General features: G+C 42.8%; 1 protein-coding gene across 1 annotated transcript; it reads left to right on the top strand.

The window, feature by feature from the left end:
• Positions 1 to 263: 263 nt before the first annotated feature.
• On the top strand, positions 264 to 16,178 carry LOC147639085 (ubiquitin-conjugating enzyme 15-like). Its single transcript, XM_086787275.1, has 6 exons — positions 264 to 431; positions 864 to 967; positions 1,111 to 1,213; positions 1,296 to 1,359; positions 15,417 to 15,505; positions 15,740 to 16,178. Exons 1-6 carry the CDS (start codon positions 411 to 413, stop codon positions 15,833 to 15,835), a joined length of 477 nt encoding a protein of 158 aa, XP_086643401.1. The 5' UTR covers positions 264 to 410; the 3' UTR covers positions 15,836 to 16,178.
• Positions 16,179 to 22,185: the final 6,007 nt, after the last annotated feature.

The raw sequence follows: 22,185 nt of genomic DNA, 5'->3' as shown, positions 1-22,185 counted from the left end.
AAGGCTATAAGCATGGAGTATTGATGATTCTGTAAATTCTGCACAACAGTACTCAGCTGGATATATAATAGAACACCACTAAATGAAAAAGTATAAAACTTAAAAAATTGTGAGCCCTTAGATATATGAATATGTCATGTCCATATTTAACGATGATAAGCTATTAAGCACTCCAGATTTGTTTATAACAGAAAACGAACCTTGACAAAAACATAAAGGAAGAATCAATAATTAAATTGATGAAAATGTAGGAACGTCAATTGGCACGTGGAATTAGACCATAAAGAAATACTTTGCTCACTCGAGGGTGTCGGTGTGGACTCTGTGGAGAATAAATCCATGGCCGTTGGCGGCACTAGCTTTCCTGCGTCGACTTCATTTCTTCTGAAGAGCTAACAACAAGCCGCCACATGGGCACCCCTGCCTCGCAGGTCTGTCTTTCACTGCGTTTCTCTTTGCTAGATTTGCCCGATGATTACTGCATACTGTGATCAGGGCTTTCTGTGATTCCGTGATAGGGTATACTGTTATTACCCCTGACAATCATCATGATGATTAAGGCTTTTTGATGATAGGGTTAGGGTTGAATAGGGCCTGCGATGATCAGGGCGGGTTTCTGCTGACCAGGGTATTGTTGATTAGGGTTTACGAGGAGTTATAATGGTCAGATTTTGGGCATATGATGAGGGTTTTTGCTGACGTCTTAGACCTTCTGGGTTTCTGTTGGTTAGTGGCTCCTGATAATTAGCATTTAGGATTTCTGGTGGTAAAGGGTTCTTCTGCCCCTAGTTTTTCTGTTAAGGTTTCTGCTGAAGTAAGTTACCAGTGGATTAGGGTTTGTCATAACCTTAACTTCTCTGCAGAACCTCGGCAGGGTTGCAGTTAAGCGCCTGCAGAAGGAGATTGCAGAATGGCAAAACAACCCGCCAGTTGGCTTCAAGATCAACCCTACTGATGACCTCTCAAGGTAAGCTGCCAGTGAGGTTTACTTCTTCTCATTTTTCTGCATGTGGGGTCCGTATTCCCAAACGGCACTTTTGTATCAGTGCACCCATGCCAGCATTCTCAATTTAACTGTTCCTATGTTGGCACCCATAACTGTATTTGTAGATGGACCATCGAATTCACAGGAGCCACGGGTACTTTCTATGAGGGAGAGTGCTTTCAGTTACAAATTGAGTTTCCTGAAAAGTACCCTATGGATTCTCCTCAAGTAAGCATTGTTTGTCAGATGTTTTGCCTAAGTAAGCACTGTTTATCAGAAGTTTTGTCAAACACCAGATTTGGTTCTACAGGTTGTTTTTGCTGGTAATCCTCCCGTGCATCCACATATATACAGCAATGGCCACATCTGCCTAGGTAAGCTCTGGAACTCACCTTTGAACATTTTCTGTTTAGATTCTAGATGGATTGTGGAGGTGAATCAGTGATGTTTTCTTGGTGGCATGGTGGATGATGATGGATCGTGAAGGGGATGTTTCTTAGTGGCATAGTGGATTACCTCAAGAACCCTATTATGTACATAGATGGTTAATAATACCAAGTATACTCGCTATTTATTACTGGACAATTATTCATAGCAGCAGTAGCAACTATATAAGTGAGACTTGGGTTATTATTGTTCATACAGAGTTATCCACTTTGTGGTTTGTGTTGGACCGTCGGGAACATGATTGGATTCGACGGATCACGGATGGTCATGCGAGGCCTCAGTAGACAGGCGTTTGCGGTATACCATTGCTGAACGGCGTGGTTCGCAGGATTGGAGCCTTAGCCCTTGGCTTGGGGGTGGATCGAAGTATTGATCCTACGGCTAGGTGGTGAGCTAGCGTGCACACCTCACCTGGGGTTTGTACTAATCACTCGTGTTTTGCGTTAAGGAGACCCGTGGGGTTGTAACACTTGGTATTAGAGTAACGTGAATGCAGAAGATCACACAAGAAGTAGATTTTTGCCAAGTGTTAGAGTAACGTGAATGCAGAAGATCACACGAGAAGTAGATTTTTGATAGCTTCTTGAGTTGTACTTAGTTGAATAACATGGACTAGGATTCTCCTTGATTACTCGAATTTGTGGTAGATAGATCTGGACCATGTAGGGGTGATCCAAGAGAGGAGCCCAAGAGTAGTTGATCTCTTGGGAGGTTCAGGTGGAGATACACATCTTGGAGACATATCTTGGTGTCCTATCTAGTACGTGATATGTGACAGATTATTGTTCTGGATATTTGAGTGGGTCTAGTTGTAGAAGGGTGATTTCCTTATGGGAAACAACCCTGACCTTTAGAGAAGAATTCGTTATAGAGACCATTGACTTGGGAGACTAGAGAGCCTTCTTTGGTTGGTCTTGCCAATGTAACCTTGAGTTTGTTTAGATGAACTCTTGGATGCGGATGTACTTTGGTGTTTATCTTGTGACCCATGTGTTTTCAAAGTGGAAACCCATGTCTTTTGTGGGGATCCTAGTGATTGCAAGCTACCTGGTGTGAACGAGGAGAGGATGTGAATCATTTATAGCATGACGTTGCTAGTGCTATGTATACTATGCACCTATCTAATTTATTTTGTTGGTAGAGTTGTTATGATTAATAGTCTCTTTGTGCATCTAGAAATAACATTGGTTAGTCTTGGAAAGGTAGACGCCAATCAGGAAGCTTTGATGGGTGAATTTTGTTAGGCTTTTGCTTCGATTGCATCCATGTGTATCACAGGCGAGTGCTAGTGACCAGATTGTGACTACTTGTAGTTACTTGTACGATCATTGATTTTGCCTATTTTGAGCTACCAACAGTAACCTTAGATCATGTATTTGATCAAGCATATTTCTTGGATGTAGTGCACAAGATCTTAGGAACACCTTATTCAGTCATCTTTTGACAGAGAGGTTTTGGCTTTAAGCTGGGGATTCAGTGTAGCTTAATGTGGGCAGTTATTTTTGGATGAGTTTTGACTCACGAGCGAAGCATGTCTTGACTTTTGTCAAGAAGATTACATTGATGAGGTTTCTTTGTGACCATGGATAATGTTACGACCCTGTGTTATTCCCTCTGGACAACAAGCAAGTGGGCATGGGCACGGGCACGGGCACGGGATGGACTGTGAAAGGCATCAGTTTGGATATGAAAAGGAAATTCATAAGTGTGGCCAGCTCAAGTGTGAAATGGGACAAAAAGGATTTTTAAAGTTTATAAGGTTTAATAAACCTTTGAAGGCTTAAAATATTATTATATTTTTGAAAGCATGCGTTTTTAATCTTGCTTTTGGCGTTTTTGAGAAAGCGCATCGCCTCTTTATAAAGTGAAGAGGTTGACGTGTGGATCATCGTCGTCTGACAGGGTGCATCCCCTTGGGGTGGTTGCCATGTGGAGTCGGGTGCTGCTGAGCGTACGGCTACCAATCGGCTACTAGGCGGGTGACCAGGGCTCTGCTGCGCACATGGGCCACAGCTGAGCGCTGCTGCTGCGTGGGCTACAGGCGGCGGGCGCTGTAGCGCTTGCGCTACTAGCGGCTAGCCCTGCTATGCATGGACTACAGGCTGCTGCCCATAGACTACAGAGTGCTGCTGCTGCGCATGGGCTACAGGTTGTTGCACACAGGGAGACTAGGTAAGTGCTGCACATGGGCTTCAGGCAGGGCAGCTGCGCACATGATTACAGGGTGCTGCTGCGCACATGACTTCAGGGTGCAGCTGTGCATGGACTACAGGCAAGCGACCAGGTGACTGCGCCTATGGGCTGCTGCCAGTCGGGCAGCCAGGCAAGCTTCTGGTGGGAGGCCTCACGTATGGAAGACCAGGCGGCTGCGCCTATGGGCTGCAGCCAGCAGCGGGTGCAGGCGGGCTGCATGTGTGGAAGCAGCCAGTGCGGGTCTCAGGCGGCTGCGCCTATGGGCTGCAGCCAGCAGCGGGACTCAGGCGGGAGACTCATTATAGCCAACCGGGCAGTCAGGCGGGTGCAGGCGGGCTGCATGTGTGGAAGCAGCCAGTGCGGGTCTCTCTCTATCTCTCTTGAAGAAGGCGAGCTGAAGGAGGCACCAAGGGGCTAACAGAAAAAGGGGTCTCTCTCTCTCTCTCTTCGCAAGCAGGTTTTGTTTACGAGATTAGGATGCAGAGGATCAAGCTACATATGCACAGGATGATGTTCTTGGAAGAGATGTGTGTTGCTCTTCGACTTGGACCTATGTGTATTCAGGGATTGCTTGACACGTCCTCTATCTTTCTCTCTCTAGGTTTTTGGCACCGTGATTGGATGGTGCATATGGGGGTTTATCTGTCATGGAAAAAGGACATTGGTTTTTTTTCGAGAAGAAACAGGACTTTGGTTTCGAGGAAACAGGCCTAGGGTTATGGGATACAGGTCTATGGTTTATCAGATACAAGTCTTTGGTTTCATGTGGAAAACATGTCTTTGGATTCATGTGAACAGGTTCTAGTGAACAGGTTCTAGTTTTTTCGAGGTTACATGCGAGCTATGACTACAGGGTAGGACATATGGTTTGGTATAGCCCTACTGCTGTTTGGGAAAGGGTTTGAGAGATCCATGGTAGCGATGGAGAAGACCTTTTCAAGCAGGGAGGTGTTGTACAGGTGTGTCTTCTCTATGGAATGCTTTGCTGTGATAACAAGAGTTTTTATTTGGAAGTCTTGGGTGAAAGCTATAAGGGATCCTATTGGTAGAGGATTCGACAAGTTGTACTTTGTTCTCAATTTTTGTTCAAGTAAAGAAATACCGCAAGGGGCGCCATTGCGTTTTGGGGCCAATCGGTGTCCTTGTACTATTTGCAGGAGCACTCTAGCTTCCCTGTTTGTTTTACTTTTCCAGGTTCCCATGGGTGATGAAGTGTTTTGTGTGCGAGTGTTTGTTTCACCACCCATCAGATTTCTGAAGGCCGGTTACAGATAACTTACTGTCGTCAGCATGGTGAGGATTGGTGCCATATTTTTCTTGAGGTGCACTATACCATGTATACTGGCTATTTATCACTAAAGAGTTATTTATGCAACAGCCACTATATAAATATGAGACTTGGGTTATTATTGTTCAGAGAGAGTTATTCACTCTGTGGTCTGCGATGGACCAAGTACCATTGGGAACATGATTGGATTCGATGGATCACGGACGGTCATGCCGGAGGCCTCAACAGGCAGGCGTTGGTGGTATACGAGTGCTGACTGGCATGGTTTGTGGGATTGGAGCCTTAGCCCCTGGCTTGGGGGTGGATTGAAGTACTGAGCCTACGGTTGGGTGGTGAGTTAGCTTGCACCCCTCTCACGGGGTTTGTACTAATCACTCGTGTTTTGCGTTTAGGGTATCCGTGGGGTTGTAACAAACTCTTTGATTACCTCAAGGCCTTTGACTAACCATCCTCACCCTTTTGGCCTTTGACAAGGTATCACCGTGATTCTTTTCTTGGTCCCAGCTTGAATGGCATGGTTGGAAGCGGGTCTTGAAATAGCTTGATACCAGTGTGTTCCAGCTGATAACAGCTTTTTTCATATCCAGAATGGCCTGGACTGTTGATAGAGAACTTGAGCTCTTGTGAGTCTGTGTGTAGGCAAGAGCTTGGCCATTTTGGCTGGATAAGAAACTTCTTTTCCTCCTCACCTTTATCACCCTCATCTATAGTTTTTGGTAAGAGAGACCTCTATGTTTCAGCATAGCTAGACCTCCAAGAGATTTTGAACCCACAATCACTCTCGAGTAATGCTCATCATTGTTTGCCACTACACACAAGGACACACAGCTCCTAATGAGTCCGCTGGGGCAATGCCTTAAGGTTGGTAGCGATATCATTCTTAGAAATGGGAGCGATGAAGCTAATGACAAAAGTGTTTCTCCGTTTGAGTCTTTGGGCGGCATTCTAAGGCCGTGTTAGACTCCAGCTCTAAAAACAGAAAACCAGGACACATGATAGAATATGTTGGTTTTCTACTCAAAGCATTCATCATTCAACATGGCATGGAGATCTAACCAAATCAACTTCTGCAATAACATGTAAAGTCTGCCTTTGCTGCTGAGAATGGTCATGTGAAATATAAGTTTGATGCAAATGTGAACAAAGGCAAGAGGAAGGTTGCCCCAATTCTGTAAAAGGATGTACAATCTCCAAAAATGAACTTTAAAGAGGACAGTTGATGAGAGCACTTGTAGTGCGAAGCTTTCAGGTTTACTGTGGGGTTCTCTTGAGATCCAGATCCATTGGCTTCTTGTGACATTATGCTCCGAAATAGTACCATGCACTTTTTCCGCATTTGGGTGCTCTTTGTGCAAGGCCCTAGACTCTCTTCCCTTTGTGGCTGTAAACGGAAGGGGCAACTGAACACGGAAAATCTAAAAATATACATAAGCATGCTAGATAAAACAAGATGACAAATCTGCACAGTACACCACACTAGGGGCCAGAAGATGGGCTGATCCCTCCCCTTTATGGTTAGATTACCAAAAAGGAGTCTGCTTCCAATACAACTTTGCGGGTGCCCAGGGTTCACCACTGGCTGCACCTGTTTCTTCCAATACAATATGAAAACAAGGAAACATCACATTATTTGAATTTGCTGACAATTCTCAGCACAAGTGAGCATTCCTGGCATCAAGCACATGCAGGACAACTATGGACAGCCCATAGCACTCCCACATTAGCCCGGGACAACTCAACATCATCATCTTCCTACTGTCTGGCTCATAGAGCAAGTCGACCAGCCCTCAGTAGCCGCAGAAGAAAGTGACCAGCAGTTGTACACAAGCCTGCGAACCTCTGGTCGGAAAGAAAATTGTTTAGAAGCCCACGACCAGCTCTTCCTCCCTGTTTTTAACCTCTGTCCAGCCTCTATTCAAGCTGTAAATCAGCCGGCCAGCACTGGAGAACATGCAGAAGGAGTCGGCCAGCTTCTCCCATGCATCCGGTGAACTTCAGTCATGATGGATGGCTGTAGAAACTTGCCAACAGGCTGAAAACCAGCCGACCAGCCCTCATGCACCCTGAAAAGCATGAGCCCCCCTTCAATGAAGAGTTTTTTTTGTCAATAATAGAGGCTTCCCCGTTGAAAATATCCCACACGTGTGCTTTTTTGGTCCAGAAAGAGGCGCCTACATGAAGGAGGTCCAAATAATGTTTAGTGCCCGGTCTTTGGCCGCCACTTGTGTTAAATAAGTCCTGCTCAATGTGTACTCACTTATAAGTTGTCCGGTCACTTATAAGTGAGTGTGAACTTACACCCATAATTATTAACATGTGAACTCATAAAGCTGTAAATTGAGTTTTTAGGAATACTTACCACTTGCAAAACACATGTAGACCACTTGTAAGTCCCAAACAGGTGTGCACATACATGTCCACAGGGTGCCGAGGCGTCCTCGGCCCCATGGACAACACAGGCAGAAATCTCAGGCATTGTCCAGGCAAACAAGAGAAGTCATTCAAAGATAAAATCAAAGTCATGCACACATGAGTGCAAACATATTGGAAGAAACACCCATCTGCTCAATTGTATTCGATAAAATGTCCAGGGCTCATGATCCTTTTGGAACCTTCCCAGAACATAAATACACAAGATCTCCAAGATAGCTAGTCCCAGAGACTTTCGTCATGTCAGGCTCCATGGCCATACATGTACACCATGTTAGGTCCCACAAGCCACACATGTACTATCATGTCAGGCTACACCAACCATACATGTACTGTCATGTCAGGTTCCATATGCCACATAGACACACCATGTCAAGCTACACCAGCCATACATGTATGTCATGTCAGGCTCCACATGCCACACATGAACAATAGAAATAAATAGAAGCTGTAAGGAATTTTGAGACATTCTTCCGGGCTTCTAAGCAGTTGACCGCAACTGAAAGGCTTCCAAGTAGGCCTTCAGAAGTTCAGGATAATCCACAAAATAATCCTCGTCCATCCATCTTGCATCCATAGCCGAATAGTTTTTAAACTTCACAAGATACCTGGGCACTAGCTTGCCACCTGCATGCTTGTGCTCTTTATGAAAAACTATCTACTCAGGTTGCAATACCTCCTCAAGTTCATCCACTTCTGGTGGATCTTCCAAAACTAGTTCCATATAGGAGGTGGCCCCACATAAGGCCTCAGCAAACTGACATGAAAGGCATTGTGTATTTTCCAGTGATCGGGCAATACCAATCTACATGCCACTTCATTTATTTTCTGCAAAATTTGGAATGGCCCGTAATACTTGTTTGAAAGCTTAGGAAACCGGCCTTTCTGACCTGGCCGCTTCCGAAGACGTGCTTTCTCAAACTTTAGTAATACCCAATCACCTTCCTTGAAAACCACCTTTCGCCTGTGTTTGTCAGCTATCTTTTTCTGCTTAGCTTGAGATCTTTCTATGGCTGTCCGAACGTGTGCAAACGTAGTATCCAAATCACGGACATACTCATCTGCTGCAAAGATTTCATCTTTTGTTCGTAAGATAGGTGGAAGCACCACCTTGCCATAGACTATCTCAAATGGAGCCTTATTAGTTGAAGAATGCACTGTGTTATTGTATGCAAATTCAACCAATGGCAAATACTTTTCCCAATGTGACTTCTGCTCAGATATATAAAATTTGAGCAAGTCAAGCACAGCTGAATTTGCTATTTCACTCTGACCATCCGTCTGAGGATGATAGGTTGATGAAAAACTCAACTTTGTGCCCATATTATCAAACAATGCTCGCCAAAATAAACTGGTAGTCCGAGGATCTCTATCCCCCACAATAGACTTGGGCATGCCATGATGTTTGAAAATCTGAGCTAAGAACAACTTTGCCATGTACTCTGGCTTGATTGTTTTCCTCGCAGGAATAAAGTGTGCCTGTTTGCTAAAACGATCTATAATAGTCCATATAGCATCATTTCCATGTGCTTCGTAGATCCATAATGAAATCCATAGCAATACTTTCCCATGGTTCCTGGGGAATGAGTAAGGGCTGAACCAAACCAGGTGTCTTGTGTCTGTCAAACTTGACTTTCTGACACACTATGCATTCTCGCACATAAGCTTCAATATCCTTCCGTAGAGCTGACCAAAATTCCAAAGCCTGCATAGTAGCCAGAATACCACGATAACCAACATATGGTGGAGCATGACACTCTTCCATAACCTTTTGGCGTAATTCACGCACTACACAAATACGATTCTGCATCATCAGAAACCCATCTCTAACCGAATAAGATAGGACAGCATTACCATGATTCAAATCAGCATAAGCTGAAAATCTGTGTCCAAAGCATACATATCCGGCATCCCTAATAAGTCATGATGGTAGGCGGTAGTTACGGCATGCACTTGTGGCCTGTGTGACAAAGCATCCGCCACCAAATGCTTCTTGCCTGGGGTATGCAAAATCTGAAAATGGAACATGGACAAGAAGTTTGCCCACCTTAGATACTTTTTTGAGAGTTTAGGTTGTGTAAGAAAGTGCCGTAAACTCTAGTGGTCTGTTTTTACCATAACTTCAGTCCCCAAAAGATAATGCTTCCATGTTTGAAGGCCATGAATAACGGCTAACAACTCTTTCTCATAAACTTGCAAATACAATTCCGCATGTTGTAGGTGGCGGCTTTCAAATGCCACTGCATGTCCCTCTTGGTTCAAAACAGCCCCCAAACAATCTCCACATGCATCACACTCGACCACAAAAGGTCTATGCAAATCTGGAATAATAAGAACTGGCCTTGATATGATGGCATCTTTCAACTTCTCAAAAGCTGTCTTTCGGGTTTCGACCAACGGAATGCTACTTTCTTCTTCGTTAGATCATGTAACGGGAAAGCTAAGAAAGCAAAGTGTCAAATGAATCGACGATAGTACGAGCATGAACCAATAAAGCATCCTAACTTGATGCACATTTTGCAGTTCTGGCCAATCCTCGATTGCTTGAATCTTTGCGGGATCCATGCGTACTCCATCCTTGGAAACAATATGCTCTAAATAGTGAATTTCTGACAAGAAGAATTCACTCTTCTTCCCATTGATGAAAAGCTTATGTTTCCTTAGCTCTTCAAAAACAATGGCAAGATGCTCTTTATGTTCAGCCTCATTCTCTGAGAAAATGATAATATCATCAAAGAAAGTTCATGTGAACTTGCGGTGAGGTATAAAAATTCTGTCCATCATTCTATTGAAAGTGGCGGGAGCATTCGTAAGTCCAAATGGCACAACCAAATACTCATATAATCCAAATAATGTTCGAAAAGCCGTTTTGTGCACATCTTGAGATCAATGCGACTGAAACAAGCAGCTCCCTCAAGTTTATTAAGAATATCATCGATTCGAGGAATCGAAAACGTGTTCTTGATAGTAATCTTGTTAAGGGCCCTATAATCAACACACATCCTGCATGTCCCATCCTTTTTTTGCACAAGTAAAACTGGAGAACAATAAGGCGAAGATCCTGGCCTTATCAACCCCTTCTCAAGTAAATCATTTACTTGAGTCATGATTTCTTCCTGTTGGGTAGCACTCACCCTATAAGGAGGTTGGTTAGGAGGAGCTCTCCTAGGGATTATGTCAATACAATGATCCTCTGGCCTTTCTGGGGGTAACTGTCCTGGTAGTGAATCAACAAAACAATCAGCATATTCACTTAAGAAATCAATCTTATCTTGATCTACGGAAGCTATAGCATCATTCTCAACATTATCACGTACAAAGACTAAGTAAGAACAAGCTGATTTCTTTATTGCCTTTGAAATAGATATATGGCTTACAACGGGTATGGTACTCCTAGTAGTATCCGCATCATCAATACAAACTTCCCTACCTCTATGAGTAAACATAATTTTCTTTTCTTTGTGCAAAATCTTGGGATCCAATCGGTAATGCCAAGGCATCCCAAGTATCACATCACATCCCGAAAGTGGTGCCATGAGGAAGTCTTCATGATCCAAATATCCCTGAATCTGTATGCAAAGCTTCCCAATGATGGGAGTGACCTTAACTTCCTTGCCCTCAAAGGCAGCATCTGCATGAAAGTCCAGGCCCAATTCCTCAGATTTCACCCAAGAGCAGCAGCCGTCTGTATGGATATGAAGTTATCTGTTGAGGCATTATCAAAAAGGAATAAAGCTGTTTGGTTCTTTAACTTGCCCAAGCTTTGCATAAAATCCTGCTCTTTGGCTCATGTGCAGTGTTACCCTGAACATCGGGTATAACATTCACACTCGGTTTGGCATCCTGCACATTATTCTTTTTGAGATTCTGGGGCATTGAGCTTTCATGTGATCTTTGCTCCCACATGAGAAGCACTTCCCCTCTCTCATGCAATCAAAGATATACTATCTAGACAGCTTAGGATCATCCTTTTTACCCCCCGGCTTCTTTTCTGAGCCCCCTTTTGCATCCTTGGACTCATGAGACATAAACTTAGGTGGCTGTCCACCCTTTTTCTGCTCATTTCTAGCTCTGAATTTTCCCTTGTATGAGCTGAATTCTTGTCTTTTTGATGCTCCCTTGCCATGCAACTCATCAGAAATAGTTGCCGAGTATATGAGCTCCTGTAAAGTGTTGTGGGGGTACACTGCAAGGCTCTTTTGAATGATTCGTTGCAGCCCTGACTCGGACTTTCTTTTCTTCTCGTCCTCACTAATTGTCATGAAAGGTGTGACTTTGAGAAGAATCCGCCAAACTTTGAAACATAAGAAGAAACGGATTCGCCTTCATCCGGTGTTAGCCAATCCCATTCCTTTCGTACATCCTTCTCAAAGTGAGGAGGAAGGAACTGATCATAAAATTGCTCTTTGAAAGCACTCCATGTACGGGCAACTGTCCTATCCAAAAGCTTTGTCATCCACCAATCACTTGCAGTCTCTTTAAGATGCATACCCACATGCCTGAGCATAGATTTCTCGGTAAATTCCTCAGTGCAAAAGGCTATTTCAAATTGCCTTATGAAAGCAAGTGCCTTGGTAGTATCCAAAATTCCATTATAGCTCTCGAATTTAATGTCCTTGTCCCTTGATTTGAACTCTTTGGTCTTCTTGCCATGACGGGCATCCCGACGCTCTAATACATCATCCTCCTCGTCATGCCTACGTTGACGACAATGCCCAGATCTAGGACTGATTTCCCGCGTAACACCTTCCACTTTGGATGGAACTTTAGGAGGAGGAATATACCTAGAAGGTGGAGTTACCACTGACAATGCATGAAGATCTTTTGCATCTCTCAAATGGGCTGAAAACCCCTCATCATTCCCACGACCTGACCTGCATATCGATGTACATCATCTCATCGGGTTGCATGCTCCCTCAAATCTGTTGCATGGGCTGCAAGCCCCCTCAAAACACTTTCTCGGGCTGCATGCCCACTTACATCACTTGCTCGGGCCGCATGCCCTCTCACATCACTGGTGCGGTTTGCATGCCCTCTCACAACATCATCGGAATTCCCTTCACGAGATAGCTTGCGAGGCTGTCGTGTGAAGACCCACTCGCCCTCATCATCGGAAACAACTTCGCCACGGCTTTTTAAATAAGTAACAGCCAACTCTCGAGGTTTGTCGATTCCCATCTGTTGGGAAATTGCATCAAAAGTGACCACATCAGCCTTGACATGAGACTTTGATTCTATGACCCTTTGTACATCACGATATCTATTTCCAAAGCACGGAGCTCTTCAAGCTCATTCATCAAGGCATCAATATCTTGCTGATCCCCAGCCCTGACAGATAACGGTGGATCGTTACCCGCCAAAGTCCTAACATGATCCGTGTCTCTATCTTCTTCCCGCATGCGGCGAATATGGGGGGTGGAGTCCTCCACAGAATGATCAGACTGGCTGGCCATAATGTATCTTTCAGCTTTTCAGAAAGAAAAGAATTTTCCGTGCCCTAGAATCGATGTCTACCAGTTTCCCAAGTATGATACCGAATAGACTGCAAGGGTGCAACAGTGCCCCTACACAGACAGGAGGGCCACGAAGTCTTTCCACATGCTCACTGCCGCTTAAACCAAAGGTAACCTCTTTCGAGGTGCGACAATAAGACGTGGGCTACCTCAGAATCCCAAACTTCTCTCACGGATAATGACTCCTTACAGCTATATCCAGCATCATATTAGGCACAACTGTGTAGAAAGCCAGGCTCTGATACCAACGTAAACGGAAGGGGCAATTGAACACGGAAAATCTAATCAATCATGAAATTTGAAAATACACGTAAGCATGCCAGATAAAACAAGATGACAAATTTACACAGCACAGCACACCAGGGGCCAGAAGATGGGCTGACCCCCCCCCCCTTTCTTTTTATGGTTAGATTACCAAAAAGGAGTCTGCTTCCAATACAACTTTGTGGGTGCCCAGGGTTCACCACTGGCTGCACCTGTTTCTTCCAATACAATATGAAAACAAGAACACATTACATAATCTGAATTTGTTGACAATTCTCAGCACAAGTGAGCATTCCCGACATCAAGCACATGCAGGATAACTATGGACAACCCATAGCACTCCTACATCAGCCCGGGACAACTCAACATCATCATCTTCCTCCTGTCTGGCTCATAGAGCAAGTTGACCAACCCTCAAAGGCTGTTTTCAGCAGTCGACCAGCCCTCAGTAGCCACAGAAGACAGCGACCAGTAGTTGTACACAAGCCTGCAAACCTCAGGTCGGAAAAAAAACTGTTTAGAAGCCCACGACTAGCTCTTCCTCCCTGTTTTTGTTAGACATCATCCCTTTCTTGCTGGCGTCCCATTTGGTGTCCTAGTTTAGCCTCTAGGGCTGACCATGTTAGCTTGAGGGGATGGTCACCCCTCACGTATATTTTACCCATACTTATTCCCCATTTTATGGTCATGGGTATTTTCCCAGTCGTGGAGGTTCTTTATCACCAGTCGGCTGCCTTCATATGGGCATATATATAGCTAGCATACCTCTCTCATTTCTCATTGTTGGCCTAGCTTTGTTTGCTGCAGTCCCTCACATACGAGGTTCTTCCCTCTTGCTTGGAACATGTATTCCTTTTGGTGATGATATTGAGAGCAAGTTCTCACATGTGTTTCCTCTCCATCTTTTTCTCTCACTCTCTCTCCTGTGTTTCCACTTTCCCTTCTTCCTCTGCACATTCTATCATGGTATCATCGCTCCCGGTTCAGCGACTCCTCTGTTGCCCTAGATTCAGCCCTATTTTCAGCACCCACTCTTCTGCGTTTTTCTCAGATTTGCAACCTCTTTGTTGCTGCGTTTTCTAGACAGCATCTGCTCATCACTTCCTCTTTAGATTGGCTTCATCGCTCTTCACATACGAGGTTCTCCCCTCTTGCTCGGGACATGTATTCCTTTTGGTGATGATATTGAGAGCAGGTTCTCACCTATGTTTCCTCTCCATCTTTCTCTCTCTCTCTCTCTCGTGTGTTTCCACTTTCCCTTCTTCCGCTGCACATTCTATCAGTTTTTAACCTCTGTCCAGCCTCTATTCACGTTGTAAATCTGTTACGACCCTGTGTTTTTCCCTCTGGACAGCAAGCAGGTGGGCACGGGCACGGGGTGGATAGCGTGAACAGGCATCAGTTGGATATGAAAAGGAAACCCATATATGGTGGCCAGCCCAAGTGTGAAAGGGGACAAAAGGGATTTTATTGTTTATAAGGTTTAATAACCTTATAAAGTGCGTTTTTAATCTTGCTTTTGGCGTTTTTGAGAAAGCGCATCAACTCTTTATAAAGTGAAGGGTGGCGAGCTGAAGAGAGCAGGTTGACGCGTGGATCATCATTGTGTGGCATGGTGGGCATCCCCGAGCCTGTTTGGCTGTGCCTGTTTCTGGTGGCTATTTGGCGGTGATTGGATATTTGTGGACTTCATTAGACATCTATGAACCCTTGGGTTATGTTTAAATCTATTTTGTTGGTGATAAGTACATTCTAAACGCTAAGTTTTATTTGAAAGTTGTTATTTGTTCTAACTTGGTTTTGCAGCTTCACACATTATTAAAACTTGGGCGGCCAACAGCCCCTTTTGTGAGTGGGTGTGAACCACCCTTTGGGGTATGCAAACACTCTTTGGGCACACCTTAGTTAACAGTGGGCTGCTCACACTACTTGGCACACACCACCCACACAAATGTGTGGATGGGTGCATGGTCTCACCCATCACCACCTTCTCTCTACCTTCCATGGGCACCCAAATTGTATCAAGGAGGCACAATCCTCAATAGCCGGTGGTCATAAACTTTTTTGAATGGATTTAAGGGATTTGATGGTGTCCCACCTTAGTGTTTGCATTCTTTGTCTGGATTTTGATAGCCATTGTAATATCCATTTTTTCAATCAGCAACTGCATTAGAGCTCTTTCACATGAAATATTGTGCATTTTGGTTAGAAGATATTATTTTGCAAAGTGTGTGTGTGAGAGAGAGAGAGAGAGAGAGAGAGAGAGAGATTGATTTTATTATTGACATGCTTGCAGACATTCTTTACGATTCTTGGTCTCCTGCGATGACTGTAAACTCTGTATGCATCAGTATCCTGTCCATGCTATCCAGTGCAACAGTGAAGGTGAGTCTTGTAACATGATTGTTTTGTCAAAGTAAGTTGGGTGCTGGTACACGTTTACAAGTGCCATGTTTTGCATCATTCAGAACACTCTTTGAGGTATTAATAAGCTATTAACGAATGGGTCAATTGAAACTGCCCTAAAAATCAAGAGCACCCTCACCTAGCATCTTGTACGGAGTGCCCTGATAGGTTAAGGGCAAAGGGTTCTCAAGCTTCTTGGTGTTCCCTGGTCAGGAAAGGCCTGCAGATAATGATCGCTACGTGAAGAATTGTCGCAAGGGAAAGTCACCAAAGCTGACTTCTTGGGAGTTTCATGATGACAAAGCATGAGGGGGCCGCTCTAGCAATAAGCTAGCTGGGGTGACTTCCTACACCCCCCTTTTTTTTTCTTGCTATGGAGTTGTCTCGGTAGGAGTAGGCGCCCTGTCCAGGTGTCGATGTTGCAACTATTTGGCTTCGTAACATTTGTAACATTTGAAGGTTTAGGTGCCACTGTTTAGTACCTCCCTTTGATTTTGTATATGAGCCCAAATTGAAATCTTACACCTGCTGCTCTTCATAAGAAGGCTCTTCTAACATTGTTTTAAAGCCTTTTAGTCCCTGAATTGACAATAGCTTTGATGTTGTGATTGGTTTGTAGATATGGCTGTTTTTTGAAAATTCCTTCATTACTCTCTCTAGTTCCCCCTTAATGAAAGGCTTTAGTCAGTACGTAGCAGGCTTTACAGCTGCGTCATTGCATTTGTGAGGTTGAAATTAAGAGACAGGTCTCTTTATGCGTGCTTATAAATTGTAGCTTTCATGGATTGTTAATAAGGAAGACAATTATAGACACTTAACAAATGTACGTGGATTGTGGTAGATTGCAAGTTATGTAGACATTAGATATTGCTAAGGGTCATGAATATTGTGGCCTCTGAGCTGGTGTGAACACAGATCTTGTGGTTAGTTGAGTGTTCCACAGTGAAGGTTCTGTCCTTGCATCCTACTATTAAGGTGATCAGCGTTGGTAATTAATTAGTGATTTTCGTAGGGATTATCGAATCTCAATAGAATTATGTATATATGCAGGGCGACGCATCTTACCCTAGTGCAAGAGATGTGAAAAAATATTGTGTAAGTTGGGAGGTGTTATGAGCAGTTGGTGATTGTGGGTACTCTCTAGCATCTCGGATAATGTTAGGGAATTTGGATCTAATTGTAACCTTAGCAACATCTGACGTGTGCCTCTTGGAGAACTTTGACCCTATACATATATGCATAGTGGGGTCACCAGCCTTATACTATGATTCTAAGGCTATAAATCTTCGGGAGTTGAGCCAATATTTATGTTCTCTCAAAAGCGAGTCCTACCATAATTTATTTTTCTCTTTATATCAAAAGCTCTATTATTACCTCACTTTACTTGGGCAAGTTCGAGGACTTAAATTCTCATTAATTCGTATTTTGGCTCCTTTGATGTTCATAAAATATTTAGATGATAAATTTTGAGAGGTTACTTGACCACAATCTAATCTTGAATGATCATTTTTGAAGATTTCCATTGACTCCGCTAGTTTTACAGTTCTCATCAGGATGGTACTCTAAAAATCTTACTTCTTTGAAGTTTGATTTGAGTTCTCATTGCATACACTAGTTTTAAGACCAAAATAAAATTTTTAATTAAAAAAGATTCTCAAAACTCATCCTTCTAGGAGTTTGCATCTATGCATGGAAGTGCAATGGCACATTATAGTCATGCATGGAAGTGCAACGACACATTATAGTCGGATCTTGGAGGCTTTACAGAGACATTCACAAGGGGGGAAGGGGAATCATCTTACACTCCAAGAAATATAGAGCCTTGAGAGGATTGCCACAGGTATGTGGATACAAGTAGGAGTCAATATACAGAGGGGAGATCAAAGCATGTGGAGGAGTGGGGTTCATCCTATTCATGCCACACCTTTGCAAGATTCCTACATTGGTCAAGAGATAAGGAAACACGTTACATGTGGATGAGGCTTTGCCTACTAGGGGACAATAGTGCATATCACAGTTTGCTACTTCTTGCTAGAGACATCTTCATGTGCGTATCCCAATGGATAATCGCCATACCTTCCCCTTTATGAGGACATTATGGATTACTCTAAGCTAGGTGACATTCTCCTCCTAAGAGATTTTAATGGTTGGACAAAGCGTCATTAGGTCCTACTTGGTTTCTCTCACTAGCTTTTTACTTGGTAAATGCAAAGATTTTCACATATCGATTGTAGGCTTGGGGAGGAATATTATATATCACAAAGAATTGATGATTTTCGCGATGTTGGATGGTGGTGTTGGGCTTAACATAATCGCCAAGGATTGTTGAGAGACTTGGGGAAGTCCACCACTCATAGGTAAAAGTCTAAACCATTGGATTTCCTTCACAATGCAAAGGTTAAGAAAATTGAGCTAGTCTTCCTCGACACATTCATGGTGATGGATTTTCAGAGGAGAGGATCGTACATCATGATCCTCGGAAGGGAAGAGATCCAAGGCTAGTTCACGATTGGGAAACCAATTACATTACAGTTTGAAAGGCAACCAAACCTTGAAGATAAGAGTTAAAAGTTGAGAAGACTCATCCAATGTGTCAAGGATTTTGTTGTGAAAACAAAAGGTAGCCCTGGAGGGCATAATCCATTGAAGATAGACATTGATAAAAATAGAGAGAGAGAGAGAGAGAGAGAGAGAGAGAGAGAGAGAGAGAATTGGGGGAATAGGTTTATAGTATTTGCATGAGAAGAGGAATGATTACATAGATGTTGGTGGCTAACTGCTAATCCATATGGTTCACATCTGGTGGGCATTCACACTAGTATTCCTACATCCCTCTCTTGTGAGAGGAAACATATCCATGTGTCTATATGAGTATGCATGCAAGTACATAAAAAAGATTCACTAGTTTTGAATAGGGGTGAGTTGCCAATTATTTAGGTTAATTTCTAATAAGCTAAGATTTACATGTGTAAAGTGTGAGTTATCCAAGGTCAACTGAGACTTGTGAGACAGAGAGGTTGTTAGCGAATAGCTTCTTTTTGACTCAAGTCGTAATGGAACACAGCTTCATTATCTTTATCCTAGTTGGAGCATCTTTTGTTATTTGCATTAAGATCAGATTGATGTAGAGACTTCAATGTGTATTCCCCCCCTTCCATGGGATGAAGAAGGTCAGAAACTTTATGTAATGAATTAGCCACCATGAGCAACAATAGAAGGGATAAACCCTCATCATAAAGATCAGCAAGAGCATCCTTAAGGCCATCAAGAGAGTTTGGATTCAAAAAATCAGCACAAATAGCAAAGAGAGTGGCATAAATAGCATCCAAAGGAAAGTGTTGTAAATTGGGAATGTAGATGGTGACAACATCCATGTGAACTCCATTAGAAACTTGAACACCATGAGTAGCTTTAGAAGAACCATCCTATGAATCAGCAATAATGTCATCAACACCATGAGTGACTTAAGGCTTTTGTGGAATGAAACCGAAAGTATAGTTGATCATCATGATGAGCAACAATATAAGTCACTCGTAGAAATATGAGCTACAACTTGAATACTCGGCATAGCATTGTAAACACCATTATGGGTGATAGCATAAGCACTATTAAGAACCCTAGCAAAAAAAAAAAGAGCAGCATGTACGGCGTTTGAATGAGTTGGTTGTAATGCATGATTGTAGGAGGTGGCAATTGGAACACCATCAGAAAGTCCAACATAAGAAGCAACATCATAAGTACCATTAACATCATCATTAATGTGATCTTGATATGCACTAAAAGGAGGACTCTTCCAAGAAGGATTAATCTATAAAGATGAGTATTCTTATAAAAAGAGAGATTTACAAGTCAAAAACATTACATTTAAGCATAAAATATTAGCACTAATCCATTTAAACAATATAATCAATAAAAGCATGATTTTAAAGAAGAAACCATGGATTAAAATGCTTCCCAAGCATTAGAGGGGTTGGGAAGAAGATTACCATTGAAGAAGAGAGTAAAACACCATTGTTTTAGGCTTACCCTTGGTTTTTGGCTTGATTCTTTAGAGAGAAGTGAAGCCCACAAGAAGAAGCTTGGCCACCAAGAAGAAGAGGGTAATCTCCAAGAGAAGAAGAGGATTAATAGAATTACACTAAACTGAAAATTACACTAGCATAGAGTTACTCCAATATGAAAATACAAAGGAATGGGGGTCTATTATAGGAGAGGGAGGCCACCAACCAAGTCCACCAACTAGAATCTAGAGGCTTCTAGCTTCAGTTTGATCCATTTTGGACAAGTTTTAGACTAGTTTGGCTTACTTTTTTGATTTGGTTTGAAGGAAGAGAGATGAAATATCTCATTTTTTTGAATTAAAAATGTCCCCTTGATGTGATTTCTAGGCGTCTCCTTCATGATCCCCCTCCCCCCATCCCGAGGTGTCAAAATTTTATTTTTATACTAATAAATCACATTTTTTAACTAATAAACCCCAATACTAGTCAACTCTTCATCTTATGTGAGAATTTACTCATTTTTGGGAGATTTTCTTTTATTCTTTGCCTTTTTCTTATTCCAACACTTGGATTAACCTTATTGGCTCTTTTTGAACACTATTTGGACCTTAATCAATTTTTTTTGAAATTATATACCCCTAGGTCAAGATATCCAATGCACATATTCAATTAATTTCTAATGCACATTGGAAAACTCTTTTTAAGATTCTGTTTTAGGGGATCTCTTCCTATTGACTAGGAAAAAATACTTATCCAAAAATATTTCAAATTTGTATTCTCTCTAGACCAAAAACAAGAGAAAACAATGTTTTCTTGCATTCTGAATAGGGGATGATTACAAAGATTGAAGGAGAGATTCTTACACCTTTACATCTCAAAAGCTGGAGAGAGGAATCTTACATTCTATCCCACTTAAAAAACGTGAGATGTCCTCATCTCGCAGCAGCTGGAGGATAATCTCTTTCATCTCTTTCTTCTTCGATTACTTCCAACATTACTACCTTGGAAGTAGATGACTGGTTTGGGAACTTCTCGATTTGATCTCCCCAATTCTTAGACTATGGTCTTGCATTACTTTGCATTGAAGCTGAGGATTAGTTAGGGAGTCTATCTCTGGGATTTTCCTAATTTTGACGAGAAGAACCTTGATTACTCTGGAAGGAAGGAGCTGGAACCTGGAATCTTGGTCCTTGACTTCCTTGTCCTGAAAACCTTGATCCAAAAGGAGTTGGGCATTCCATGCTACGATGACCATATCCTTGGCAGTTAAAGCATTTAATTTCTTTGTTCAAGGGTGGAATTTCTGAAGTTGAGTTCCAGGGGATTGTATTCCGAGAAAAAGGCCTTTCTTCCATTCTGGAACTTCCCGTATCCTAGGTTTGACTAGGACCTTGTTGTCTCTTAGGAGGCGGAAAATTAGAATCACCTTCTGGGGCTAGGAATCTTTTGAAGGACGATGGTGTTGGCTTTGGCGAGACCTTGACAACAAAGGCCTTAGCGAAATCCTTCGCCATCCGCACTGCTTCGGCCATAGAAACTGGCTTAGCATTCTTCACCTAAGTATCCAAGGGTTTGTTCATTCCCCGAATGAACCTGGCCATCAGCTGCTCTTCATGCAACTGTGGCAAGTATTTAAGGAGAAGAGCGAATGCTTCGTGATATTCCTCCATAGTTCGGCTTCCCTGGGTTAGCTCCAGGAACTCGTTCATCTTTGTCTCCAAGAAGCCTGGAGGACAGAATCTCTTTCTAAGGTATGATTTGCGATCATCCCATACGTCTGTGTGTTTCAATCCAAGCGGTTTGTCTCACAGTGGTTCCTCCACGCTACTCTGGCTGTTTCTACGATCTTCAGCCTGGCAAGAGCCACCTTACTCTTTTCGTTGTAGCTTGTGACATCGAAGTACTCCTCGATGGCTTCGATCCACTTGTCTACTGTTTCTCCCAAGTGCTCCTCTTCACCTTTGAAAGGTCCAAGCTGAGATCTATGAAGAGCTTTACGAACATCTGGGTCAAGCTCTTCCTCATCGAGTTGGGGGTAAACATTTCTACCACGACGACCTCGATCCATGATCCTATGAATACGAAAATTCTTGTCAAGTCCTTTTTTTCTTCCAACTTAACCATTCCAACTTAACCAAGACGCTCAGGTGTGAAAAGACCACTTTATTTAAATCCAAAAAGGAGTTAAACTTTAGATCCAACTGATTCTGGGGTTCCTTAAAGTTTGGTCAACCCTCTCAGAATCCTGGGATAAAGATTCCTTCTATAAGAATAAACATACAAAACTCGTTATATCAGAAAATAGTTCATTCATATCCTTAACACAATTTTGGTATTGGCATGGTTTCAAATTGGCAAGGCAATGCAATGGTATTTGTGTGATTTTCATGTTGGAGACCATGGAAAAATTTTCTCAAAACTCCGTGGCTACACTTGATGGGAAAGCTTTAATGCATTGAAGGAGCAGTGGATTAACGCCTTCTTGATCAAGGAAAGCTTATACATAAGTGTCATGGACAATGGAAGCCTTGAGTGCATTGAATTGGGGGTTTTCACAATTTTGACTATGTTATGCAAGACCACAAAAACGTAATTCAGTGAAAATGGGTTGGGGCTATTTATTAGCGTCTGCATAGCCTTTTAGTACTCCCTAAGGAG

This window comes from Cibotium barometz, chromosome 4 (assembly GCF_041138505.1).
Source record: "Cibotium barometz isolate CiBa-2024 chromosome 4, ASM4113850v1, whole genome shotgun sequence".
In the NCBI taxonomy this organism is placed as follows: Eukaryota; Viridiplantae; Streptophyta; class Polypodiopsida; order Cyatheales; family Cibotiaceae; genus Cibotium; species Cibotium barometz.
The sequence above is the reverse complement of the archived record's forward strand: the minus strand, read 5'-3'. Positions and strand labels throughout refer to the sequence as shown.